Consider the following 26,323-nt stretch of genomic DNA (forward strand, 5'->3'; position numbering starts at 1 on the left):
AACGGATGAGGTAGGGTGGAGAAGAGACAGTGAATGTTAAAATAACAGTGAGGGCATAATTTCAGGAAATGGAAAGCGTTCATATTAACTAGTGATTTTTTTCCCAAGTGTTGAAATGTAATGGAAACTCTGCAGAGGTAGAAAAGTCAAACAAACCATTTTTAAATGCCAAGAGTTAAATTGGCTCTGCGTGAAGAAGGGTTTATAATACACAAATCTTCATTTGTAGTCCTAATGGGCCAGGTCCCTGAACTATGTAATTTAATATTCTGTGCAAAGTAAACACATGCTCTATTCATGGAGCTTCGTCAAGTATAAAACTATTTGAGCCTGTTTTTCCCCCTTTTCCTCCCGCTTGTTAGTGGTTCTGCTCAGTGCCAATGAAATGAGAAATTTGGCAATTTCTTTGGAAGGGAGTTTATTGAACAGATATTTATTGTGCTTTGGTCATGTGTTAGAATTTTCCGAGACAAACACACACACACACACACACACACACACACACACACACACACACACACACACACACACACACACACACACACACACACACCCCTACCTCTTCAAACAGCTGAGTCAGCGCCTGCTTTAGACTTCAGAAATAACTTTATTGACTTATTGACTATCTCTGAACCCTTTTGCCAGAAGGTCGATTCCGACTCAGAACTCCCCTGCAGGACATCATAGAACTACCCACAGGGCGTCCAGGGCTGCAATCTTTATGGAAGCTGGCTGCCTCGGTGTTCTCCCTGGAAGCAGAGAGTGGGTTTGAACCGCCGCTTTTTGATTCGTAGTGGACATTTAGGCCACTGCACCCCCAGGGCTCCCTTGACTGTTTTTACAAAGCAAACCAAACCTACCGTCATCTAGCTGATTCTTCTCATAGTGGTACAGAGAAAGTAAATTGACATTAAATTTAGAACATACGCTCTTCGGTGTGTTAGGCTCAATTCCTCTTTAGCACTTTGAGTGTTTCTTTCTGAGTCAGGTAATACGACACTTAGTGTTTCTTCACCTAACACCTCTTTCCATTTGTTTGACCAACCATAACCAGCCACACATAAACTCTGGTCCCATTTTTTTTGGTAATTTAATCACCAGACAAAAAGTGTACTATGACAGACGAGAGAGAGAGACTGCTGAGAAAATGACTACAGTCAGAAAAGGAGGAAGCCCTCAAGAGACCGGGAACAAAAGTCTCCCAAGCCAGTACAGAGGCAGAAGCTGGGGCTCTGTCTGCTCGCCTGCTCCTCCGTGATCTTCTGTTAGGATGCTTACAGAATCTGCCTCCTCCCTCCACAGCAATCTCTAATAGGAACCAATCACTCAGCTCTTTCTCCACAAAGAGCTTTACTGTGTCAGGGTGCATATGAGTATATCTTACGAGTGCATAATAGGGATTCAAAATTTTAGAAAAATGGAATAATCATTGAACTGTTTGAAGCCCCTCATATAATATATAGCTCCTGCCTTCTCTTGAGGTTCTGAAATAAAATATTGTTAAATGTAAAAGCTTTCAAGAGGCTTATAGCTCCCTCTTATACAACATTGGCATATTTAACCGCATATTCTTTTAAAGTTTATCGTGGACATTTTCAGACAAACTAAAGCAGAAGGAAAATCAAACCATTCGGTACTCATCATCCCCTGTCAATAATTATCGACAGGCGGCCCCTTCTGTCTCCTGTACAAAGGGTTTGAATACTCTGTGGAAAAAATGGAATTAAAAGGTAGTAAATTTCCCCATGATGTTTTTGAATTCCTTCATATGTTCTCTCCCCATTATTAAAGCAAATTCTGGGTATAGTTTTATTTGTTAATATTAAAAGTGTATGCCACTAAGAGGTAGAAAGGACCCTTCAAATATACTATGATTGTATCTTTTTAAAACTGAGCAATTCTGCTTAAGAAATGTTAAGATGTTTACTCACCCACTTCCATGAGGTTGATTCTGACTCATAGTGCCCCTGTAGGACAGAGGAAAATGTGCCATGTGGTTTCTAAGGCTGGTCATCTTTCAGGAAGCAGATTGCCTTAAGAGCCGCTGGGAGATTCCAGCCGCTCCCTTTTGTTTAGTACTCTCCACTTCTTCAGCCTAGACAGCTTTATGAGGTTCCTAAAAGAACACAACACTAAAACCGAGCCCTTACCAAAGGGTGGATTCTTCCTCATTGTGACCTTCCACAGAGGGAAATGTCCCGTAGTGTTTCCCAGTGAAGAAATGACATGGCGACCATGTCCTGCCTGGCTTCCTCTAGCCTCAAAAGGGAAATGGATACTCTAACTTGACAGGAGCCTAAGGCAGGACTGCCACAGGGCAAGGCCTTGCCAGCCATGCTTCCACCCTCATCCATGTTGACCCTCTTCTGACAGAAACCATTTCTCCCATGCCACTGTGCTCTGGGTCTGATAATTCAATCGCATTGGCCATGAAAAACTTGTAGATAATGCAATTAAGGAGTTTATTAGGGAAATTAGCGAGTTAAACCTTGAGTCAGCATCTGAAAAGATTAAGGTTCATGGTGCCTCTCCGCAGCCATGCTTTTCTGGGCCTAAGCCTCTCAGCTGTGTGGTCCCTTGGCTTCTGGTGCCAGTTCTGTGGACCAGGAAGCTTACTTACCACTCTGCCTCGCGGTCTTGTGCCTCGTGGTCTCAGTGTTAAGGCCTCTGGTGCCTCTGCCACTTCAGACAGGCCTTTCATGCAGTTCACTGGTGACTTCTTTCTGCATGACCCCTGCATTCTCTGTGTTGCTGCTTCTAAGATGAGACTCTTTTCCCAAAGGAGTGGCAAAATTGATCAATCCCAGAGTCCTCCATGCCTTATATGAAGGAGCTCTGCTGGCAGAGTGGGTTGGTTATGTGTTGGGCTGGTAACTACAAGATCAGCAGTTTGAACCCAGGAGCCACTCTTTGGGAGAAAGATGAGGCTTTCTGCATCCGTAAAGATTTTCAGCCTCAGAAATCTCAGAAAGGGAAGTTCAATCCTATAGGGTTGCAAAAAGTTCGAATAGACTTAATAGCAGAGTTTTTGAGACACCTTATTTTCATTGTGTGGGAGTTGCAAGCAATCTCACTGCTCCACACCAAGCCTGTTAATCTTTATATAAGCCTACTGCGAAATCTTTCTCCTATGGAGTAGTTGGTCAATTCAAACTTCTAACCTTTGTGTTAGCGGCCCAGTGCTTAACCCCTGTGTCGCAAATGGTTACAGATATCAATGCTGTATAAGAGGTGGCTCAAATTGATCAAATTGTTCCCCTAGTTTTAGAATACACGGTGACACTATAGAACAGGGTAGAACTGCCCTTGTGGGTTTGTGAGACTCTTTATGAGAGTAGAAAACCTTATCTTTATTGCAAGGATTGGTTGGTGGCTTCAAATCAGTAAACTCGTGTTTAGGAACCCCGTGCATAAACCACTCTGCCACCAGCGCTCCCACAAGTCAGAAATGGCAGTGAGTCTGGTTTTAGTTGGAATTGACCCCAGAACTGACTGACAACAATAAATACCTTTACTAGTCATGTTACAATCAAAGTTATATCATTAATCAAATAAGAACATGAGAAGTAATATAACTTAAGGCCTTAGACTCAATCTTGGGGTTAAATGCCAGCTTTGCTGCTTGGACAGGGTGACCCTCTACATGTCGCTGTCAGGTTTTTCAGCTGTTACATGGAGACAGTCATAGCTCCAACGTCATAGGTTTGTAAATGAAGTAATACATGGGGAGGGTTTCGTGATTCATTCATAGCATGTGCTCAATAATCTTCATCATTATTTTATATTTATTTGGAGGTATAAGAAAATAACCAGATTATTGATTTGAGCTCCTCTTAGAGTAGGTGATGTGTGAAAGTGATTTTCATTCAGTAACTCTCTCAACCTCTGCCTTAGGGAATACAGAAACATCTTAGTATTATTTCATTTAGAGGGACACTTTATATATTTCTCAAGAGCAATCTTGATGTGATTTTAAATATATAATACCAGAAAAGAAGAAACCTATCATCTTAGACAACTCTTGATGCATGTTGGTAGAAAACCTTTGAGATACTCTAAGAGCTAGGACTTGTATTTTTCATTCTTATAACAAAAGCTAATTTTAGTTTCCTTCTCTACCAACTTATTTCTGCTTAAAGGGACCCTGGTGATGTGTTGGGCTGCCAACTGAAAGGTCAGTAGTTTGAAACTACCATCCTCTCTGTGAGAGAAAGATGAGGCTTTCTATTTCCACAGTTATAGTCTCAGAAACCCATAGGGTCATTATGAATTGTAATCATTGCGATGGCAGTGAGTTTGTTTTTTTGTTTGGAGGCACATAAAAGTGAGAGCAATACTATTGCTCCTTGTGTAATTAGCCCTCTGTATCTGCTTGGCATTGAGGATTGCAATTAAGTAATCCTTCAAAACCTAACAGAGAACAAAGTGCTATTCACACAGCATGTACATTATATTCTCTGTTATAAATCTATAGATGGATCTAAAGTGTATGGGAGGATGTACACACATTACATGCAAATACAAGCTATGCTATTTAATGCTATCTAATACTGAGTTCTTGGATGCTGGTATCCATCCACAGGCATGATCTTGAACCAATCCCCTGCAGATACTGGTGGACAATTTTACTTTTCTTTTTTTCCCCTTCATGTAATTGGTTTAATCCTTTTTTTTTACTCCATCTGCAATGTACAATGTTGACAAATATTTCTTTGTCTTTGTAGCTGAAGTTTTCATAGCAGTATGTTCTAATTATAGTAGAAGTAAGGGGGCTAAATTGTTCAGCATGTGCAGTTCATTTTACAGACTTTTAAAACATGTTGCTGACATATTTTTAGATTTAGTTTTCTCATGCCTAAAATACACATCGTTTTCATCCAGATTTTTCTGATTTTATAAAACTGGCAATTCTGTTATTATATTATTTTTTTCACATCTTTACTGGTTCAGTTTTACCTACCACAAATTTATCTGGTTTTGATGCACAATGCAGTGGTTTATAGTATGCTAACAAAATTGTACACTTGTTATTGCAATATGATTTTGTACAATGTTTCTATCACCCAGAAAAGAAAACTCAGACCCATTAGCAATCACCCCTCCTCAACTCCTCAACTTAGGTGGTCATTAAAAAATACCCTTTCAGTGTTATAGATGTGAGTATGCTGACATTTCATGTAAGTGGGATCACACAGTGCAAGGTCTTGTGTGATGGTCCTCATTCGCATTGTGTGGTGTTTTGAGGGCTCATCCATGCAGTAGCATGAGTCACTACTTGACTCCTTTTTTGTTATCCAGTAGTATTCCATGAAGTTTTGTGTATCCCTTCAGCACTGGGTGGAAATTTAGACAAATTATTTTATTTCTATCTGCTAGGAATAGTGCTGCTTTAAACATTAATGTATATGTTTTTGTATGTGGAAATTGTTTATTATTTTCTGAAATTATTAGCATGTATACGACAATGCCTGCTCTTTTCATTTGTTTTAAATTTTTATTTGATGGTAGAGCATCCTAAAAGCCAACTGTAGTAGAGAAAAGCAACAGACGAGGTTTTAGGATCCTGAGTTTTATGTCATGTCTTTTGCTCTGAGAACTTAAAGAGACTAAATCTGTATCTTCAGATCTGCTTCTCTATCTATAAAGGTAAAAGGTACCCGGATGTCCTTGGGAGCTCCAAATCTATGGCATCTGTATCTGTTGCTTCTTTGTGACATGGTCAAATTAGGGAGCTACACTTTTGGGTCTTACTGTTTTTGTTTTGCCTCAGAAAAATGAGGATATTAATTGAATTGTTTCTGGTGGTTATGAGGATGAAATAAAATATTTTGGGAAGCTCGATGATGCCAGTGTGTATGTTAAGTGTTGGTAAAGAGATTGCTAGCATTTCCATCTGTTACCTCAAGCTTTTGATCTTAGTGGGAATATTTTGGCTGTGAGCTCAGTCAGTGGTATTAAACCAGTAATTACTAGAACTAAGCAAACAAACAAACAGAAATAACCTTACTGCACTTGAGTAGTTTCCAACTTACACAGTGACCCTATAGGACAGAATAGGACTGCTCCATAGGGTTTCCAAGCCTTTACGATTCATGGAAGCAGACGGCCTCATCTTTCTCCCATGGAGCAGCTGGTGGAGTAGAACCACTGACCTTTTGGTTAGCAGGCACGGCAGTGTTACCCAAAGTGGGCGATTCCATCACTTGGAGGGCCCTGGAACAATGCACTTTATCCTGGATTATGGGGTTATGGTACAAAAGTTTTTAATTACCAAGGGGATGCCGAATAATTTTTATTTTTTTCCTGAAAAGGGGTTGTAGGTCAAGTAAGTTTGGGAACCTGTGCATTAGAGGAAGAAATGTGTTAGCGACAAAGAATAGATGAAACCCCGGGTGATGCTGTAAGTAACCATTGGGCTGCTGCCTCTACGCTGGCAGTTTTAACCTACCAGCTTCTCTGCTCTGCTCTGCAGGAGTAAGATGAGACATCCTGCTACTTAAAGATTCATAGTCTTCAGAAATGCTAGGCTCTGCTCTGTAGGGTCACTGGGTTACAATAGACTTGATGGTGATAGGTAGTAATAGATGGCATCTACTAAGTGCCTGCCATCTTGGAAATAACTCAATCCTGTACATACATTAGCTCATTTCATCTTTATTCTAGAACCAATCATTTTCATGAAAGATGAAAGGACTTGCCAGCCCCTTGGTTCAGTACAAGACTGCCTTTCAGTGAAAAGGAAACTGCTGTTTGGAGTAGAATCCCGTGCTAGAGAGAGGTCTTCATTGGGAGGACATTGCTTGGGTAACCAATATTCCTGACAGTTCCTTCTGAGGCATAAAAGAAGCAATCATTCTATAAATAAGATGTTTCCCATATGAGTCTTAACGTTTGTTTCTTGTGATAGAGGAATGCCGTCTTATATATTGCAGCTTTTCCAGTATATTCTGTATTCTATTTGTAGTTTTATCATAAACAATAGTTTGTTTTTAATTGATCATTTTGGGGGGGGGCTCTTACATATACTATAACAATCCATATATCATTTACATCAAGCGGACTTGTATGGATATTGCCATCTTCATTTTCAAAACATTTTCTTTCTACTTGAGCCCTTTGATATCAACTCCTCTTTATACCCTCCCTCCTCCACCCTACTACCTCGTGAACCCTTGATAAATTATCCATATATATATTCCTTACCTTAACACTGCCCTATGTATCTCTTCGCCCACAGTTCTGTTATTCGTCCCACTTGAGGGGGGTTTATACATCCATCATTCCTCTCAGCCCCTTCCCCCGTCCTATACTCTCGTGGAATTGTTACTCTCATTACTGTTTCTGAGGGGTTTATGTATCTTGGTTCTGTGTGTCGGAAGCTCTTATCTGTACCAATGTACATACACCGGTTTAGCAGCATTTATGAGGTTGAACTGGGACCAAGATAGTGGGAGGGAGGAAACGTTAAAGAAATAGAAGAATGTTGTGTGTTTGGTTAGGCTACACTGCATCCTGTATTAGTCATCCCTTCCATGTGTTCCTTATGTGAGGGATTTTCCAATGATCAACAGATGGGCTTTGGGTCTCCACTCTGATTCCTCTCCTTCACAACAGTATGATTGTTTGTTTTTGATCTTCTGATACCCAATCCTGTTGACATCTCATGATCACACAGGCTGGTGTGGACTTTGTTGCTTCCCTGCTATGGTAGTTGGCTGTTTGTTTCACTGTAAGCCTTTAAGATCCCAGATGCTATATCTTTTAATAGCTGGGCACCATCAACCTTCTTCACATTTGCTTATGTCTTCATTTTGTCTTCAGAGATTGTGTTGGGAAGTTAAGTATCGCAAAATGCCAGGTTATTAGAACACACTGTTCTTGTGTGGAGGGAAGACTTCAGTATAGGCCCAAAGTCTATCTGCTGTACCATATAAATATATATGCATAGTCCAATACCCCCATCTTTATATATTAATATGTTTACATACATACATGTCTATCTTTATACCTCTCTATATAGCTTTTGCCTACTAGTTCTTTCCTCTTACTTCCTTTTACTTTCCTCCGGCCCCAATGGTATTCATGATGACCCTTCATTCTGCTCTCAGTAATTCCTTTCAGCTACATTACAATTGATCAAACACCAGAAGGCCTCCTTCACCCTACTCTGTCGATTTTTGATGCCTTAATGTTCCCTTGGCCCTAAATTTGTTGGTCACCCCCCTCCCACATCCACTAGCCATCAGACCTGTTGCTTTTGCTAAGGAGTTGTTTATCCTGTCTGTCTTATATAAACATATGATTAAAAGAAAAAGGAAAAACCTATATCTAGTTCCAGGTCTATCCACTGTCCTTTGTGAATGTCCCCCAACTAGGTCAGGCGAGGTGCCAAGTACTTCCTCCTGAGTCTGAAATCTATTTTTGGGATTTCTCAGGGACCTAGTGATTTTGCTCCCTTGGTTTTTCTGTTATGGTCCCTTCATGACCATTGTGTGGGGAGTCAGACTGGTAATGGAAAGTAATTCTTTCATGTGTTCTTCTCTCTCTCTGCCTTGCTAATAACATAATGGTTTCCATTTTTTTGATTGTCAAAGGGACATTTTTTTTCTTCTTAATTATGTAAGCAAACTCACCGAGTGGTGATGAAATCTGAATTTGTTATAAATATTTTATATTATTTGAGCATTGATACTCATATATAGAAAGAGGCTTCAAAACGTTAATGGAAAGATGTTATTATCTTTTAACTACCCCCGCTTTCATTGAACTTTTTGAAGCCTCCTTGTATGTGAGAGGAGCCCTTGTGGCATAGTGGTTACCTGTTGGGCTGTAGTCTACAAAGTCAGCAGTTCAAAACTACCAACTGCTCCGAGGGAGAAAGATGGGGCTTTTTCTGCTGTGAGCAGAATTTCAGACACTCAAAGGCACAATTCTACCCTGCCCTATAGGCTTGCTGTGAGTCAACATCAACTCAGTGGTAATGAGTGAATTTCCCTTGTATGTGGTATCCTACACACAAGCAACTGAATGCTAAGAATACATTTGTATTCCAATGTTTTGGAATTTGGCATCTTATAATCGGAATCTCTTCAGATCCATTGGTGTCTTAAGAATTGTGAATATTGGATTTAGTTGAATATTGAATATCAGCTCATAAAAAGGCATGCTTGTTTTTGCTGAGGATAGAGAAAGAATGCTTGTTCTGATGAAGGCCCAGTGAAATTCTGAGTTGAAGAAAGAAGGATGCACCTACAGCAGGTGATGAAGAGTTGGAGTATGGAGAGTAGATGATGAAATTTGTCAAGTTACTGTGGTAATGGAGGGCTATGTGGTCACTGAGCCAGGGAAACTCTGGACACAATGCTTCCCTGCAGAACCTAGTGTGCAGTCCAGGTTTCTGGAGCTCAGTACAAGCCACAGGTGCTGGAGGAGCCCTGATGGCAGGTAGAGACTCATCTCAGAGTCCTGACAATCGGTAAGGAAATGTTAGCCCTGGGGCACTCCACATCTGGCGATGTCGGGGATGTCTTTATCATCCCAAGTGCCACCAGCATGATTCAAGTCTCTAAAGTAGTGTTCTTTTACCTCTCGCTGCTCCTGGATTGGTGAAGTAGCATCTGAACCACGGAAGAAATAAATTTAACAGACAAGAGCCAAAGATTTGGGAAATTTGTACAGTTAAGGAAATTTGTACTCTGTACATTGGGGGTAATGGTTTGACTGAATCTAAAAAGGGCCTTTTCTTCTTAGCTTTTAATTTTCTTTACACTTCTTCCTAATTAAGCCCTCATGATCATCCTGTGTCCTTTGAGAAAGTCTGTCAAGATTACCCATTTGCTTATCAACCCCCCCACCCCACAAAATGTTACCCTCGCTGTCAGAGCTGACTTCTGCCCTGAATTCAACTGTGAACTGTCTCACTAGATCCCCCTGGAAGCCACTGTTTAGATTGAGCCTTTTCTTTTTTTGTGGGGGGACACCCTCAGCAGACTAAGACAAATGTATTACTTTTATGAAAAACGAGAACCGTCCGAGGTCATCCACTGATCGCAGGGGGCATGTTTTATTTTGAATCAGCCCACGCACATGTGAACTGGAACCCCAACAGCCATGCTTTTTGACTGACTTTTGCATATCGGTGTCAGTGGCTCCTTCAGAGAAAAAGGCAGGCTTCTAGGGGTAGTTGCTCATGTCACAGTTCTTAAATTGGACTTCTAATCAATAAGAATTTTTGACACTTGAACAGTACAAGTATTTTTCTGTCCTACTAAACTCTGTAAAGCAGAATTATTGTCTTTCAAGGTAGGTTGTCAATATTTTCATAGAAATTGAAATATCAAAATCTCTTCTCCTGTTTCCCTCTCCTCCCCCACTGAATAAACTTGGCCTTGGTCTGTACTATAAAATGGTATGACCTGGCAATAGGTAGCTTTCAGTTTAATTTAGGGGAGTTGTACTTTTGGATAGATATTCAGTGTAGTGAAAGTCACTTTGTGCCATTTTCATTGAAATCTCAGGGATTGCTCTTTCATTTAGAACTGTCAACCTTGATGTAAAACCAGATTAATAGTCTTATATGGGTATCTGCAAAAGCGCAAATTATGTAAATTTTAGGTTGTACTCTGCTGCTCTTGTGTATGATCCTAGAGTTGAGTAAGTTTACTCCTTTCTGGCTAGTGTTATACAGTGATGTGTGGAGTGATGAACCCTGTTAGGATAACCCACTGCCATAGATTGAAGCCACCTCCTGCATACCTGTGTAGGCTTCCCAAGGCTTTGTCAACCTGGGGACAGCCTCATCTTTCTTATAAGGAGCAGCTAGTGGGTTTGCCACGTGTGTGCTTAGCAGTCCATCGCTTAGGCAACAGCACCACCAGGGCTTAAGACTGTGAGTGCCTGTGTGTGCGCCAATCTGTCCCTGCTGACAACAGTTGAAGACATTTTAAACCCGAACTTAAGGACAGCTATAATATTTCTTGTGGAAATATAAGGCTAAGAAGCCTACATTCTGATTTTGTTCATTTTCTTTATGTGTCTACACAGTGTAGACTTATTAGAAATGATTTAGTTAGCCTCAGGCTATCCTAATGGGTTTTCACTGGTTGTTAAAAAATGAGCTTTGCAGAACCTAACTGAGTTTTCCAAATAAAGTGTTGATTTATACTTATTGAGAGAGGAGTTCCAGTGCACCTATTCATCTCATCAATTACAATCTTTTATGAAATGTAATTTGCCCAGTCTTGATTAAAAGACCTGCATGCTCCTTGCTTGCTGCTCAAGATATCCTCTGCTGCCCTCTAATGGCTGCCCATCTGTAGCACCCAGTGATGTCCTTTAACTGTGGTCAGCAGTCAGCCTTTGTCCAGTACTCAGCAATTTGTGTAACTTCCTGCTCTGTGGGGGAGGTTTGAGTAGAGATGCTGTGAGGAGTTGCTTTGTAAGAAAAACTCGCCCCTGAGAGTCCTCTGATGGCTCTTTAACGTGTTGGCATTCAGGTGGTTCTCCTCTTGTATAAATCCTAGGTCTAAGTCTTTCACTTGACTGTGTGTTACCATCTACTTACTCATTTACCCATTAATTTGTCAGACACTTTTCAAGTGGTAAATATGTTCAGAACTTATTCTTAACCTAGTATGTGTTACTGAAGATTTCTTGACTAAGTGAATGAATGAGTGAATAAATACGAAGAGAATAGGGCTTGTCGCTGCTCTGGGAGAGACTCCATGCCAGCGTGATCACTTTATTTTCTTTCAGAATGCTCTCCAGTATCTTTGAAAAGATGATGGAAACTGGGAGATGGATACAAATACCATCAGAACCTAGTTTCCTTTTATTTCTGGTTCTCAGAATCATCACCCCTAACTGTAGAAGACTTTTTAAAGTAGCATTTATTTTGCACCTAGAGATTAGTGAACTTTTCTTGAATAGCCTTACTGTTTTTGTTTGAAGGTAAGTGGAGTTCTGGTTGCACGTTGTCTTTCCTGTGCACCAATCTCCAAGGTGTCTATTCTGCTGTGAACTCTGGCTTTCTGCTTCCTTTGTAATTAATAAACGGACTTAAAATAGGTCATGTCTTAAGTGGCTATATATGAAATACATGTGCAGTGGTGTGTACTTGTTACTTGGTTTTTCTTTGTTTACTATGTTGTAAATTCAATTCTTCCATTTCTTAGCCTGCTTTCCTTGGCAAACTTTGTGGGTTTTCAATATTCAATTAAAAATTATTATTAGCTCATACCATATATAGTTTCACTGTTAGCTTAATTCCTTGATTGGGAATGTAATTCACTCAGAAATATTTAGGGTGAATAGCCTCTTTTATGAAAACATTCATAACAACACTTAATTTCGGTCACGCAGAACTTGTATATAAACTAGGAGGCAGTTGTTTTAATTGGACAGTGGGATTCCGGGTGATTTCCAGTGAGGAAAGGTAGGCACCAGGGTTGTGTACTTTGACTGTACTCATTCAGTATGTATACTGGGTTCATAATCCAAGAAACTGGGTTATAAGATTAGGAACGTGGCAGGTAGCTAACTGGACACCCCTTACAGAAGAGATGAGCCAGTCGGTCAAGGGTAGCAACAGTGAAACATAACTTTCCTCTAGTTCTTAAATGCTTCCTCTCACCTACTATCATGATCCCAGTTCTACCTTGCAAATCTGGCTAGACCAGAGGATGTACATTGGTATAGATAGGAACTGGAAATACAGGGAATCCAGGACAGATAACTCCTCCAGGACCAGTGGTGAGAGTGGCGATGCCTGGAGGGTGGAGGGAATGTGGGGTAGAAAGGGGAAACTGATTGCACGAATCTACGTATAGCCTCCTCCCTGGGGGATGGACAGCAGAGAAGAGGGTGGGGGAGGGGAGATGTCGGACAGTGTAACATATGAAAAAATAATAATAATTTATGAATGATGAAGGGTTCACAAGGTGGGGGGAGTGGGGAGGGAGGGGGGAAATGAGCAGCAGATAGTAAGAGCTCAAGTAGAAGGCAAATGTTTTGAGAATGATGATGGCAACAAATGTACATATGCGCTTGACACAATGGATATATGTATGGATTGTGATAAGAATTGTTCGAGCCCCCAATAAAATGATTTAAAATAAAAAGAACATGGCAGGAGGAATGGGCGAAGTCTAACAACCACAACCTCACTTGTTGAAAGCATGAAAGACTTGAAGCAATTCTTGATGGAGGTCAAGGTGACAACTTCCCATGTGGATGACCCCTCAACATAAAGCAGGGATGCTCACAACTGGACCAGGGAACAGTGGTAAATGGAGAGACGACCGAAGCTGTCAAGGACGTCCTTTTACTCAAGTCCGTAATCAACGCCCATGGAAGCAGCAGTCAGAAATCAAATGATGTAGTCGCGTTGGGAATCAACGACAACGACAGCTCCTTAAAAAGAATCAAGATGGCATTTAGATGTGCAAGACAGAGCCCATGGTAGTTTTAATTGCCTCCTGTACCTGTGAAAGCTGGATGGTGAATAAAGAAGACCAGAGAAGAAGGGATGCATTTATTTGGATTGTGGGATTAATAGTAGTGTTGCCAGCTTCGAGGAGTCTGGGAAGCCTGTCACAATAGTAACTGAAAACAAAGGCCAGGTTGAGTCAAGAAGTTCTAAGTTTACTGCGACAAGTGTTTGGAGAAGGAAAACAGGTTTCTTTTCTGAGCCTTTTTCAGAGTTCAGTCCTGACCTGTAAATTAATGTACAAGAAACAAGTTATTTTACAATGATCACAGAAAGAGATTAGCGGGTTTTTAAAATAGTACGAGCTACAATTGATCCTCTAACAAGGCAGGCTTTGTAGTGATCATTAGGAAATTATACCTACATTTCCCCAGTGGCTGTTAGACCACCCTTCCTGCAAGCTTCTTGTGCCTTGTTCACCTTCTTGAATCAGGACGCCCCTGCAGATTAAGTTTAGAAGGAATTTACACTGCAAGGGTGGGGATGTTGCGTTTTGAAGTTTTAACAACATCTTAAATTTTGTTATATTTTTAGTATTTTGAATACCATTAGGGTAAATCTTTTACCATTTCAGTAGTACTTAGCTGATAGAAATGCTGTAAAGATTAAATAGGCTAATACAGATAAACCATTTGGTACTGTGCATGAATTCTAGTAAACACTTAGCAGATGTTAATTATATTGATCACTATGATTATTATCATAAAGCTTTCACACCAGGTCCTTTGCAAGCAGGTGACAGAAGGGACTCAAGATAAGATTGAGCTAAGTCCTTATATGAACAGCTTGGCTGGACAACCACTTGTCAAGTTAGACTATTGATCTTGAAGCATGAACAATAGTGCTTTCAGATTAAATATGTAAAGTATCAGTTTTCCCTTTCTAGTTCCTATTACTTTTTTCCCTTTAATACACAAACCTGTAGAATAATATACTTGTTGAACTAGCCTTGCCTAGCTAGCCATTGTTAACCCTATGTACAACAGGATGAGACGCAGACCAGTCCTGCACCATTCTCCACAATTATTCTGTGTTTGAATCCATTGTTGCTGCCACTGTGGCAACCCATCTTGTCAAGGACCTTCTTCTTTTTCACTGCCCTTCTGCTTTACCAAACATGATGCCTTTCTCCTGGGACTGCTCTCTCCCGATATCATGTTCAAAAGACATGAGATGAAACTTCGCCATCCCTGTTTCTAAGGAGCCTTTTAGCTATACTTCTTCCATGACAGATTGGTTTATTCTTTTGTCATCCTTAGTCAGTGTCCAGCTTTCACATGCATATGAGGCAATTAGTTAGCCATTATCTGGCCTGTATTAAGGCTACTTTTTAACCACTTTTTGTGGTGGGCGGGGGGAGGATGCGGCTGGTAGGTCGGAACTATGTTTTGAGTTTTCAGCTGGCAGCACAATCTCTGATATAATGGGATAGGTCCATGGTAAATATTTGCAGAGTGAGTAATATACATGCATATAGAGACCCAGGTTTTGCTCTGCCTGAAAAATGGTTCACCAGAATATATTGGCACAAAATGAAATTAGTTGGTGCTCCCAGGAAACTGTCACTATAATGTGATGGTGTGTGGGTGTGAGAGGAAACCGAGGATGAGGAGAGAAAAAGGGATGGAGAAATTAATTATAAGAGACTCATAACTGAAACTTTGATTTTAAAGGTTTGGCTTTTCTTTAAATCCTATTTTGGTAGTATATTAGGCTGACCAAGTTTTGGAATGGCAGCCTTTTCAAAATCCCCGCTGAAGGAAAACGGCGTTTTCTGGAGCCCTTGGTGTGTAGATAGTGTGCTTTTGCATGTAGCCATTACTCTTGGCTGAGGCTGAGTGGGCTCTGGGAAATTTTACTGAGAGCCATGAACTAACAACTTGGTTCAAAAACATGATCTAGGCTACTCAGATTTAAAAAACATACATACACGTTCTATTGTCAATGTTGTGAAGGTTTACAGAGCAGACCAGCTTCCTGTGTTTCCACTCTTCCACTTTTCCTAATCCATGTGAATTTGGTCTTGGTGTAGATGCTGCCATTTTGCTCTCAAGTGGGTGATTATTCCCAGGAGTGCATGTTCCTCCCTTGGGTTAGAGCTGCCCCTTTAGATGCATTGTTCCCCTGTTGTTTGGCTGAAGATTGAGCATGGGAGTGAGTTTAGTTTCATATCCACAGTGCGACAAAAGGCTAGTAGGCTCAGGGGTTCCACCAGTCTCTATCTAATCAGTAAGCCTGGTCTTCTTTATGATTTTGAGTTGTGTTCCACATTTTCCTTCCACGCTATCGTGGACCTTCTACCGTGATTCCTTTCAGAGCACTTGGTAGTGGTAGCTGGGCACCCTGCAGTTCTGGTCTCAGGGTTGTGTGGCCTGTTATGCATCTTCCATGTTCTTCCTTCGTCATTCCTCTGGACTAATCTCCCAGATGACTGCTCATGAGCTTTTAATGCCCTAGGCAGTACTCACCAAAGTAGGATGTAGAATGTTGTCTTTGTGGACTGGTTACCCCAATGGACCTTGTTGTCCTCAGAGACTGGTCCTGTGCTCCTAGGCTTACCACCCCCTTCCCTAGTGGTTATGTCTAAAAGCTTGCCCTCTGTGGACTCCGCCATGTTCTTGGATATATTTGTAACGTAGATACGGTAAATCACATGTAGAAATATCCTCTTTCAAACTTACATATATCTGTGGGTGTACTCCTCCTTTCTCTCCCATACTTGTTCAGCCTGCATGCATGTCTGTCTGTGCATCTACTTGCAGATACCATAAGTGCAGGATTGTGTGTATGACGGTATTTATCTCCGTTGCCTCAAACTCTTCCCATCCTTTCATATCTTCTCCTACCTCCATAATTTTTTTGCTAAAAACTTATTATTTATTGCCCTACCTTTTACCCAGGCTTATATGTGTCTTTTTTTCTCTCCCACCCCTGACAACAATCAAGGAATATTTCATTTTGTGTGAAAACTTTTTCTTGGCCTTTAAAAATAGTAATTTCATTAATATTTATCCTTTGTAGTTGACTAATTTCACTCAGCATAATATCCTCCAGGTTTATCCAAATTAAAAAGTGTTTTACATCTTCATCTTTTACTTTTCTTTATATGCATATTGTATTGTACATTGTTTATTCATTCTTCCACAGATGGTACTTAGGGTATTTCCATTTCCATCTTTTTGTTATTGTGAATAGTGATGCAGTGAACATTGAATTGCATGTATCTATTCATGCTGAGGTTCTTACATCTGAAGGTATATAAAACCAAAAGCCCAAACTCACTGCCATTGGTTGGTAATAACTCTTGAGTGACCCCGTAAGACAGGGTAGAACTGCGTAGTGGGTTTCTGAGACTGTAACTCATTATGAAAGAAGAAAGCGCAGTCTGTCTGGTAGCTGGTGGTTTTGAACTGCTGACTTTGCGGATCACAGCTCAACATGTAACCACTGTGCCACCAGGACTTACAGCACATATAAGGAGGCTTCACACACACAAAAATTTTTCCCATGAACTTTTTGGTGCCACTTTTTATGCCAGTAGGGCCACTACATTATTTATGGTTTTCCCTCTAATGGTGCTTTTCCTTTTAACTTACATGTAGGTCTTGAATACATCTTGGGGTTTTGTTTTTGTGTATGGTACGAGGCATGGGTCCTATTTCATTTTGCTGCAAATGGATAGCCAATTTTGCCAGCACCATTTGTTAAAGAGACTTTTTCCATTTAAGGATTTTTGGCCCTTTGTCGAAGACCCACTGTACATAAATGGATGGATTTATTTTGGGATTCTCAATTCTATTGAGTTGGTCTCTGTGCGTACCTGTACCAGGCTGCTTAAGTACTTGGCTCTGTCCTAGGTTTGAGTCTGAGAGTGTGAGTTTTCTTACATTGGTCTTTAGTCATGCTTCTTTGCTTGTCCAGGATCTCTTCTCTCCCTGTAGTGTTGTTGATTAATTTTCCCATTTCTTTAAAGCAGCGGTTCCCAACCTGTGGGTCACTACCCCTTCTGGGGGTCGAACGACCCTTTCACAGGGATTGCCTAAGACCATTGGAAAACACATATTTCCGATGGTTGTAGGAACCAAGGCACTACTCCTCTGTCTCCAGGCAGGTCCACCCACATGCAGATACAGCCACATACAAGCACCCAGCGTGATGACATGTGCCAACCCCATCACATACACCCTCTACAAATACAGGTGTATGTGACAGGGTCGGTGCCATAATGTACTTATGTGGACCAGTCACACACGTAGAGAGCAACTACTGTGTAGAAAGCAGCTGCTGTGTAGAAAGCAGCTACTCTGTTAAAGGCAGCTGCAGTGTTCTAAGCAGCAGTATTGGAGGTAAAACACTTCATGAATTACAATTACTAGGTAAATGCTTTAATTAATGCTTTAATCACTATACATTAATTATGTTGTTTGTAACAATGAAAATACACCCTGCATATCAGATATTTACATTACGATTCATAACAGTAGCAAAATTATAGTTACGAAGTAGCAACCAAAATAATTTCTGTTTGGGGGGGTCACTACAACATGAGCTGTATTAAAGGGTTGCGGCATTAGGAAGGTTGAGAACCACTGATTTAAAGAATGATGCTTTTTCTGAATTGGGATTGCAGTGACAGGTGGGTTTTTATTTTTTCTTTCTTGAAATGTGAAGAGGAGGAGACAATTTTTTAATCGTTTTATTAGGGTCTCATACGACTTATCACAATCCATACACACATCAATTGTGCACAGCACATTTGTACATTCATTGCCCTCATCATTCTCAAAACATTTGCTCTCCACTTAAGCCCCTGGCATCAGCTCCTCATTTTTTCCCCTCCCTCCTCACACCCCCCTCCCTCATGAGCCCTTAATAAATTATAAATTATTATTTTTTCATATCTTGCACTGTCTGACATCTCCCTTCACCCATTTTTCTGTTGTCCGCCCCCCCAGGGAGGAGGTTATATGCAAATCCTTGTAATTGGTTCCCCCTTTCCACCTCGCCTTCCCTCCACTCTCCTAGTATCACCACTCATACCACTGGTCCTGAAGGGATAATCCGCCCTGGATTCCCTGTGTTTCCAGTTCCTATCTGTACCAGTGTACATCCTCTGGTCTAACCAGATTTGTAAGGGATCATGATAGTGGGGGTGGGGGGTGGGGCTGGGGAGGAAGCATTTAGGAACTAGAGGAAAGTTATATGTTTTCATCATTGCTACATCGCACCCTGACTGGCTCGTCTCCTTTCCAAGACTCTTATGTAAGGGGATTGATGTCCAGTGGCCTACAAATGGGTTTTGGGTCTCCACTCCGCACTCCCCCACCTCATTAACAATGATATGAGTTTTTGTTCTGATGATGCCTGATAACTGATCCCTTCAGCACCTCGTGATCATGCAGGCTGGTGTGCTCCTTCCATGTGGGCTTTGTTGCTTCTGAGCTAGATGGCCGCTTGTTTACCCTCAAGCCTTTAGGACCCCAGATGCAATATCTTTGGATAGCCCAGCACCATCAGCTTTCTTCCCCAGATTTGCTTATGTACCCATTTTGTCTTCAGTGACTGTGTCGGGAAGGTGAGCATCATCATAGAATGCCAATTTAATAGAAGAAAGTATTCTTGCATTGAGGGAGTATTTGAGTGGAGGCCCAATGTCCTTCTGGTACTTTAATACTAAACCTATAAATATAGGGACATAGATCTATTTCCCTATCCTCATATATAAATATATTTACATATGTACATACCTTTATTTAGACCTCTATAAATGCCCTTTGTTCCCAGCTCTTTCCTCTATTTCCTTTGACTTTCCTTTTGTCCCATTATCATGCTCAGTCTTCATTTGGGTTTCAGTAATGCCTCTTGGTTACATTACCCTTAATCATGTCCTACCAGGCCTCCTACAGCCTCCTCACCACCGATTTGGATCACTTGTTGTTCCCTTGTCCCTGGGTTTGTTACCACCACTTCCTTTCCCCCCAGTTTCCCCTCTCCCATGTCCCCCTGGAACTGTCAGTCCAGTTGTTTTCTCCTCCGGATTGTTCATCCAGCCTGTCTTATTTAGGCAGACCTGCGGAGATAATCACATGCACAAAAACAAGACAGAGCACAACCCAGCAACAATATACAACAAAACAACCACAACAACAAACCCAATGACAAAAACAAAACACAACAAGAAAGAAAAACTTGTAGTTAGTTCAAAGACTGTGACCGTTAGCAGCATTTTCCAGTCCAGTCTGTTGGAGCACCTAGTCCTGGCCCCAAAGTCCACCTTGGACATTCCCTGGGGACCTCGCCGCTCCATTCCCTTGCTGTTCTGTTGCACACCCTTAAGTGTTTTGCCTTTATGTGGCAGGATTACATGGGGCACAATTCCCACACTGTCTCCAGTTTTCCCCCTGTAGGGCTATGGGCCATTGAACATTGTGTCTCATAGTGGGGCCAGCCAAGTGGGCCTCTCTGTGAACTGGCTGCTCTGAGCGGGAACGTTGTCCTCAAGGCCTGGGGGGTCAGGATGTGCTCCATTCTCTCCTCCTCCCCCTTCATCTGCTTCCGTGTGCTCCAGTCAGATATGTCCCTCTCCCGGAGCTGCAGATTCAGTGCTGTCCTCTGAAATAAATTCTTCTGGGGGGAGGGGCAGGTGTCCACGTAGAAGTTGGGATTGGAGCCAGCCCCTCAGACCTCTCCACTGGTTCCCTGCTCCACGCCGGCATGTTGCATTCACGTCTTGGAGCACTGGTTTGAAGTCTGGTCGAGAGGGAGACAATTTTAATAGTTGGAGAAGAAGCAGGGGTACTGTTAGAGCATTCATCCTGCAGTGCACAGCCCAGCTCCGTACAAAAATGCTCAAATGTCAGCAGTCCCAAGGTTGGAAACCCCAGGTTTCAGTGTGTATTTTGTAGAGTGTAACAATTGTTATCTTCGAGTTTACATTTAACTTTCTCTTTCCAGAAGTGAGGACATTGACTGGAGTGACATGGAGGCCTCTGTCATCTTACCCATTCTGAAGAAAAAACTAGCCTTTCTTTCAGGTATGACTTCCTTTCGTTTCTTAAAAAAACAGTTTTTCTTGTTTAATTTTTTTCTTCTTTAATGCATTTTCGTTTTCTAGGAGGTTATAGAAAGTGTTTAAGTGAGTGGAAAAGGTATTTTTGAGACCTCTCTTAACCAGAAAGTGAAAACTAAGTATCACCACTGGCACGTGGCAGGGCGTTTTTTGTTCTTTAGGACAAGCGTGATTGCTAACTCACATATAAATACTTGTTCCTGAAATGGAGGTAAGCTTTAGAATAAACTAATTCTGGATGGGCCTCCCCTGGGACTCCCTTGTTTCTTCTTTTGAGAAAGTTTCATTTTACTAGAGGAGTTATGAACTATCCAGTACCAGTACTTTCTTTTTTCAGTTTGGAGTGGATTCCATCAGCCTGAATTTACCTTCAGTTGTTAGTCCAATAATCAGCAAATAAGAATCTCAAATACTTTTGAGGTCTCTTACTAGAAAGCAGAGCTGTGCACTTCGAGGGTAGCCTACATCTCCACATGCTTGAGAACAGGTCATCTGCCCATACTTACCTATGGTCACTTGCTTTTTCTTATCCTCCTCCGGTCTTGTCAGACTGTCTTTGTATTTATGCCATCAGTGTCATATTTAAAACACTGTGTTTGTGAATAGGCCTGCTTTCCCAATAGAGTATTCGATAAAAAGTGAACCACAGTTGATTAATGTAGCTCTTCCAGCCGTGATCCCTTCGGAGTGATATAATTTGGATGTCCTCCTCCTGTGGCCACGGCCCCCAAATGGGCCACACTCTTTGTTTAATGGCTATGGAGCCCTGGGGTGTAGTGGTTAGGTGTCCGGGTGCCACTCACGTATTTACCAGTTCAAAATCACCAGCAGCTCCTCGGGAGCTGTGAACAGTTAACGGTCCTGGGGAACCCAAAGGGGGGGGGGTCACTATGAGTCAGCATTGACTCGGTGGCAGCGAGTTTGTTTAATGATTATCTTAGTTACTATTACTTAACAGAGAATCTACTGCAGCCAAGAAGAGGAAGAGTGCTTTTTCTGGGGGAAAAGCCTGGTGGATTAAGAGTAGTAGCAGGCCAATGGCTATTGGAAACATCTGGCCAGTGAGCCCAGGTCATAGGTGCATAAATAGGATAAAGCCCACTGGCGGAGAATAGATTCTTGTATTTGTTTGTACCATGTAATGCCAGGCCACCATGCGACCTTTCCTTGTGTGGGTTTGGTAAGAGGTGAGGGCAGGAACCAAAAGGATTCACCTGTGAGTAATTGTGAACAAGATTGCTTGATGCCATCCTGCTGAGTGTAAAATGAGCCCACTGAGAAGCATGGGGTGTGATCTCATCACCAGTCTGGCTTCAGACTTGACTGAATTACACCCACCTCCACGTAAACCATCCCCCAAATGCTCGTGAGTTCTGTGGGACACTGCAGCAATTTGCAGAACCCAGTCCCCTGAGAGTCTGCACTCAAGGGAAAATTGGGTAAATGGAGCTGACTAGTATTTTGCCAGAGTTGGATTTTGGGGGCTTTTCCAGGGTGTTCGTTGGGTTGAGTAGAGAAACAAATTCATAGACACTTGTGTATAAGAAAGAACTTTATATAACGAATAATTGTATATTAAGAAAACATCCCAGCCCAGTCCAGATCAAGTCCATAAGTCCAATATTAGCTCATATGTCTGATACCAGTCTATAAATTCCTTTCCAGACTCACACAACACATGCAATGACGCTGAATTCAGGAAGATCACTGGCTAGTGGGTGGAACGTCTTGTAGATCCAGTGGCGGTGGAAGCAACTCAGCGCTAGTGTGGGTCTCCATGTGGCTCCTCCCGCTCAGGGCTTTGGATCCATCAGTGTTGCTCCATCTGGATGCCTGTACTTCCTTCCACTTGCATATCCTAAAGAGCAGACATTCTTCCACATAGCCGCAACACTGTTATCACACAGGAATGACCAAAGACAACAGCCAAACAAATAGTCAAAATTTTAATGTCCCATATTCTTTCCAGAAAACAACCCTGTAAACTGCATGGCCATATCTGACCTCTGGCTAGCCAAAGAAGAACCGCCCTGAGGCACAGGCCAAACAGGCATCCACTCTCCATCTCCATGATTTGTTTCTCTAGGACCCACTCCCACGGGTCTGTACCTGTCAAAGACTCCTCGCTGCATCGCTGTCTCTGACTGACACCTCTAGCACCATTGCGTCAGCTGGATCTTGTGGTCCCAGTGGCAAAGCAGCTTGTACGGCAGCCTGAACCTGTTACAGAGCCTTTTCTTGTTCTGTGCCCCACTCAGAGTTGGAGGCCTTTCATGTCACTTGATAAATAGGTCAAAGGAGAATACCTGAATTAGGGATATTTGCCTCAAAATCCAAAGAGGCCCACTAGGTGTTGTGTCTCCTATTTAGTTGTTGGGAGGTCAGATACAATAGCTGATTCTTCACGTTAGTAGGAATGTCGCGACATTACACACACCACTTAACTCCTAGAAATTTTACTGAGGTGGAGGGTACCTGAATCTCCATTGGGTTGATTTCCCAACCATTGGCACGCAGATATTGTACCAATAAATCTAGAGTCTGTGATACATTCTCCTTAGTGGATCCAGTGAGCTTAATGCCATCCATATAATTTACCAGTGTGATGTTTTGTGAAAGAGACAGGCAATCAAGGTCCCTTCGGACTAAATTATGGCACAAGGAAGAAAAGTTGAAGTACCCCTGGGGGTCAGTTGTGAACGTGTATTGTTGCCCCTGCCAGCTGAAGGCAAACTGCTTCTGGTGGTCCTTCGAGACTGGTATTGAGAAGAAGGCATTGGCCGGATCAATAGCTGCCTAGCAAGTACCAGGAGAAGTATTAATTTGCTGAAACAATGAAATCACATCTGGCTTGTCAGCAGAAATGTCTTGAAAGGAGAGAGTGTCTCCCACCTCCAAGGAGGAAATCCAGGAGTTCCCAGAATCCTCAGGAGAAGGCCATGCCCATACAGGCCTCCTTGGCTATGACCTGATTGACAAGTTAGACTCCACCCCTTCCTCAAGTTGACAGTAGATTCTTTAACTGCTGCATCCAGTATCCACCTTCCTGGAACTAGTTTAGTATTAATTCTTATAAAATAAATTCTCACCACATAAAGGATAGAGCTAGAAATTCCACTAGTATTTCAATTTCTGCTTAGTAATTTTATATATTTTTTCCTGTTTAGGCCTTTCCTAAGTACTAACTTTCCCCACTCGTTTGTCTTGTGATTGGTGTTGTAATAAGGGCCCAAGGTTTGTGCGTTGTGTGCAATAAGTTCAGCAGTTCTGTAAGTGCAAAGACTAGAATTTACGTTGACATTTGTTAGGTGTTTGCTCTCCCGGCAGTGTAGAGAATGCCTATTTTCTCATATTCTTACCAAAAGGGCATATTATTTTTTCATTTTTTATGGCCCTACTTATCTTGAAAGTCTTTTTGGCTTCTGCCCCTTTCACTTGTGCACTGGTGCTTATTTTATTGTACCTTGGTGCATAGGGCTACCAACCGAAAGTTCAGCCGTTGAACCCAACAGCCACTCCTTGGGGAAAAGATTAGACAGAAAATTTTTACAGTTATCTGTAAAAGGTTTATAGCCTCTGAAGCACTCTGAAATTGTTCTACCCTGTGCCATAGGGTCACTGTGAATCAACCCAATGGCAGTGGGTGTAGTGAGAACAGAGGACATGAGGGTAAATGTAATCTTTAAGGTTATATCCTCCAAGGACAGTTCTGCAGAGGCCCAGCATGGTACAGGCCAGGTCTGTGCCTTTATGTGGACTTGGTGTCATGCAAGAATAAAAGTTAGAACATTTAAAGAGTAAATGAGACCTCTCTTACCTTCCTCCTCTTGACTGCCTCTCTTGGTCATGATTATTTAAGCCAGCAATTTTCAAAAAAATTAACAGTTTTCCTTATACTAACAAGATCATTCAGAGAGGATATAAAAACAATCTCGCTCTCTCACTCTCACTGCCATCGAGTCGATGCTGACTCATAGTGACCCTTTGGGGCTGTGATGTTTACGAGACTAGAAAGCACCATGCTTCTCCTGCAGAGTCTAAAGAAAAGCCATATGCGGTTGCAGTCACTATTGATTATTGTTGTTAGGTGCCTTCAAGTCACTTCCTACGCATAGCAACCGTATGTACAGCAGAAAGAGATGCGGCCCAATCCTGCGCCATCTTCAGAATCAGTTTGAGCCCCTCATTGCAACCACCAGGACAATCCCTCTTTTTGAGGGCTTTTATTTTTCTGCCTTTCTGCTTGACCAAGCACGATGTCCTCTTCCAGAGACTTGTCCCCTTTGATTATTAAGTTGAGCCATATGAAAATCACCTTTTTGAAGTAAACAAATTGCTTGGCTATCAGCAGTTCATGTGGTGGTTAACCCAACTGAAGGCAGAAGGTCGCGTCATGTCACTGATAGGAGTCTATTTTTTTCCTTCCCCACTTGACACATTTAAGTTTCCATGAATGAGAGCTGTCTGGAGACTGTGTAGAATCATTCCTTTCAATGTATGCTGTTTCTAAATGCTTCTGAGATGACTGGAAATATCACTTGGGTCAGAAGATGGGCTTCTGGACAAAAGTCAAACACGTAGAAAATTTACAAATAAGCTATTTGTGCACAAAATTATTAGTTATGTTTTAACACTGATGGCAAATTGAAGGGGACTTGGACAGGGATGAAGTATAAGTGTTCCGTCCCCCGGCTTTTAAGCCGCCATCCCCGCTAGTGTACAGTCTTCAACGCTTGATCTTTATGAGTTAAACTGAGATCAGTCTTTACCACAGACTGTCTCCTTTAATTTAGTTAATACAAATTATGCTCATTTCTCTTTGTCTTCACTTTTCTTTGAAGCTTTCATACTTATCTCATCATTTTCCAGATTCTTTTTTTATAACATTTTATAATATGCACAATACAATTTAGCAAATAAACTCATTATTTCTTATGACTTGGAGCTTTTTTTCCTGATTGGAAATTCTGTAAGGCTGCAGTAGAACCATTTGTTTTATTTTACATCTAAGTGCTTTTCACTTTGTTTTACATCTAAGACCCACAATAGGTGTTTGATGAATTGATTGCGTTAAGCCTCACAGTACATGGAAGAAAATTAAACAAAATGATAATTGCTATGCTTGGGTAAAGATTTTGTGGGTACATTTTATCCTTTTATTTCTTTTTTAAAAAAACCTGTATTTTTGTTACACTATTGTAAACATTTGGAATATGTAAAACAAATAGCAATTTCTCTCTTTAAATTTTATTTATATTTGTTGTTATTAAGAATATAGACAGCAAAGCAGTTACCAACTCAGCAATTTCTACTCATATAACTGAGTGGCATGGACTACTTTTTTTCAAGGCGGGCAGCATCCCACGCTCCTTTTCTGCATTTTTCATCTCATTAGCATAAGGTTGTGTCAAGTTAATAGTAATCCTTTTTTTCTGGTTTGGGGTAAACAAATAATTGTTTGATTTTTGAATTTAGAGCATTGCCTTTGAATGCCTCTTTCTAGGAAAAATACTATGCCCATCACAGAAATCCCCTTTTACTCCTGAAAGTTAAAGGAGGCTGGTGAGCAGCCTGGTGTACTCACTCTGGTGACCACCTGGGTCCACTTGTTGAGTGGACCTGGGAAAACCCAGCAACGAAGAGGTGGGCTGAGTTTGGACATGTTTCATTGGCATCTGCTGGCCTGGCCACCGAGGCGACAGAAGAGGAAGGACTAGCTAGTTTGAAGTTTAAGGAGCTAAGTGGATCCTGAGCTTATATGGGTACCA

General features: G+C 41.5%; 1 protein-coding gene across 4 annotated transcripts in view; it reads left to right on the plus strand.

Moving 5' to 3' along the window:
* The window catches only part of SESTD1 (SEC14 and spectrin domain containing 1), a 107,002-nt gene that overhangs the window by 29,774 nt on the left and 50,905 nt on the right, over nucleotides 1-26,323 (plus strand). For all 4 annotated transcript variants that reach the window (XM_075530366.1, XM_075530365.1, XM_075530367.1 and 1 more), the window contains exon 2: nucleotides 20,441-20,520. In XM_075530366.1, coding sequence (XP_075386481.1) covers nucleotides 20,466-20,520 — 55 coding nt within the window. In that variant the 5' untranslated portion in view covers nucleotides 20,441-20,465. The remainder of the gene's footprint in view (nucleotides 1-20,440; nucleotides 20,521-26,323) is intronic.

This window comes from Tenrec ecaudatus, chromosome 13 (assembly GCF_050624435.1).
Source record: "Tenrec ecaudatus isolate mTenEca1 chromosome 13, mTenEca1.hap1, whole genome shotgun sequence".
Lineage (NCBI taxonomy): Eukaryota > Metazoa > Chordata > Mammalia > Afrosoricida > Tenrecidae > Tenrec > Tenrec ecaudatus.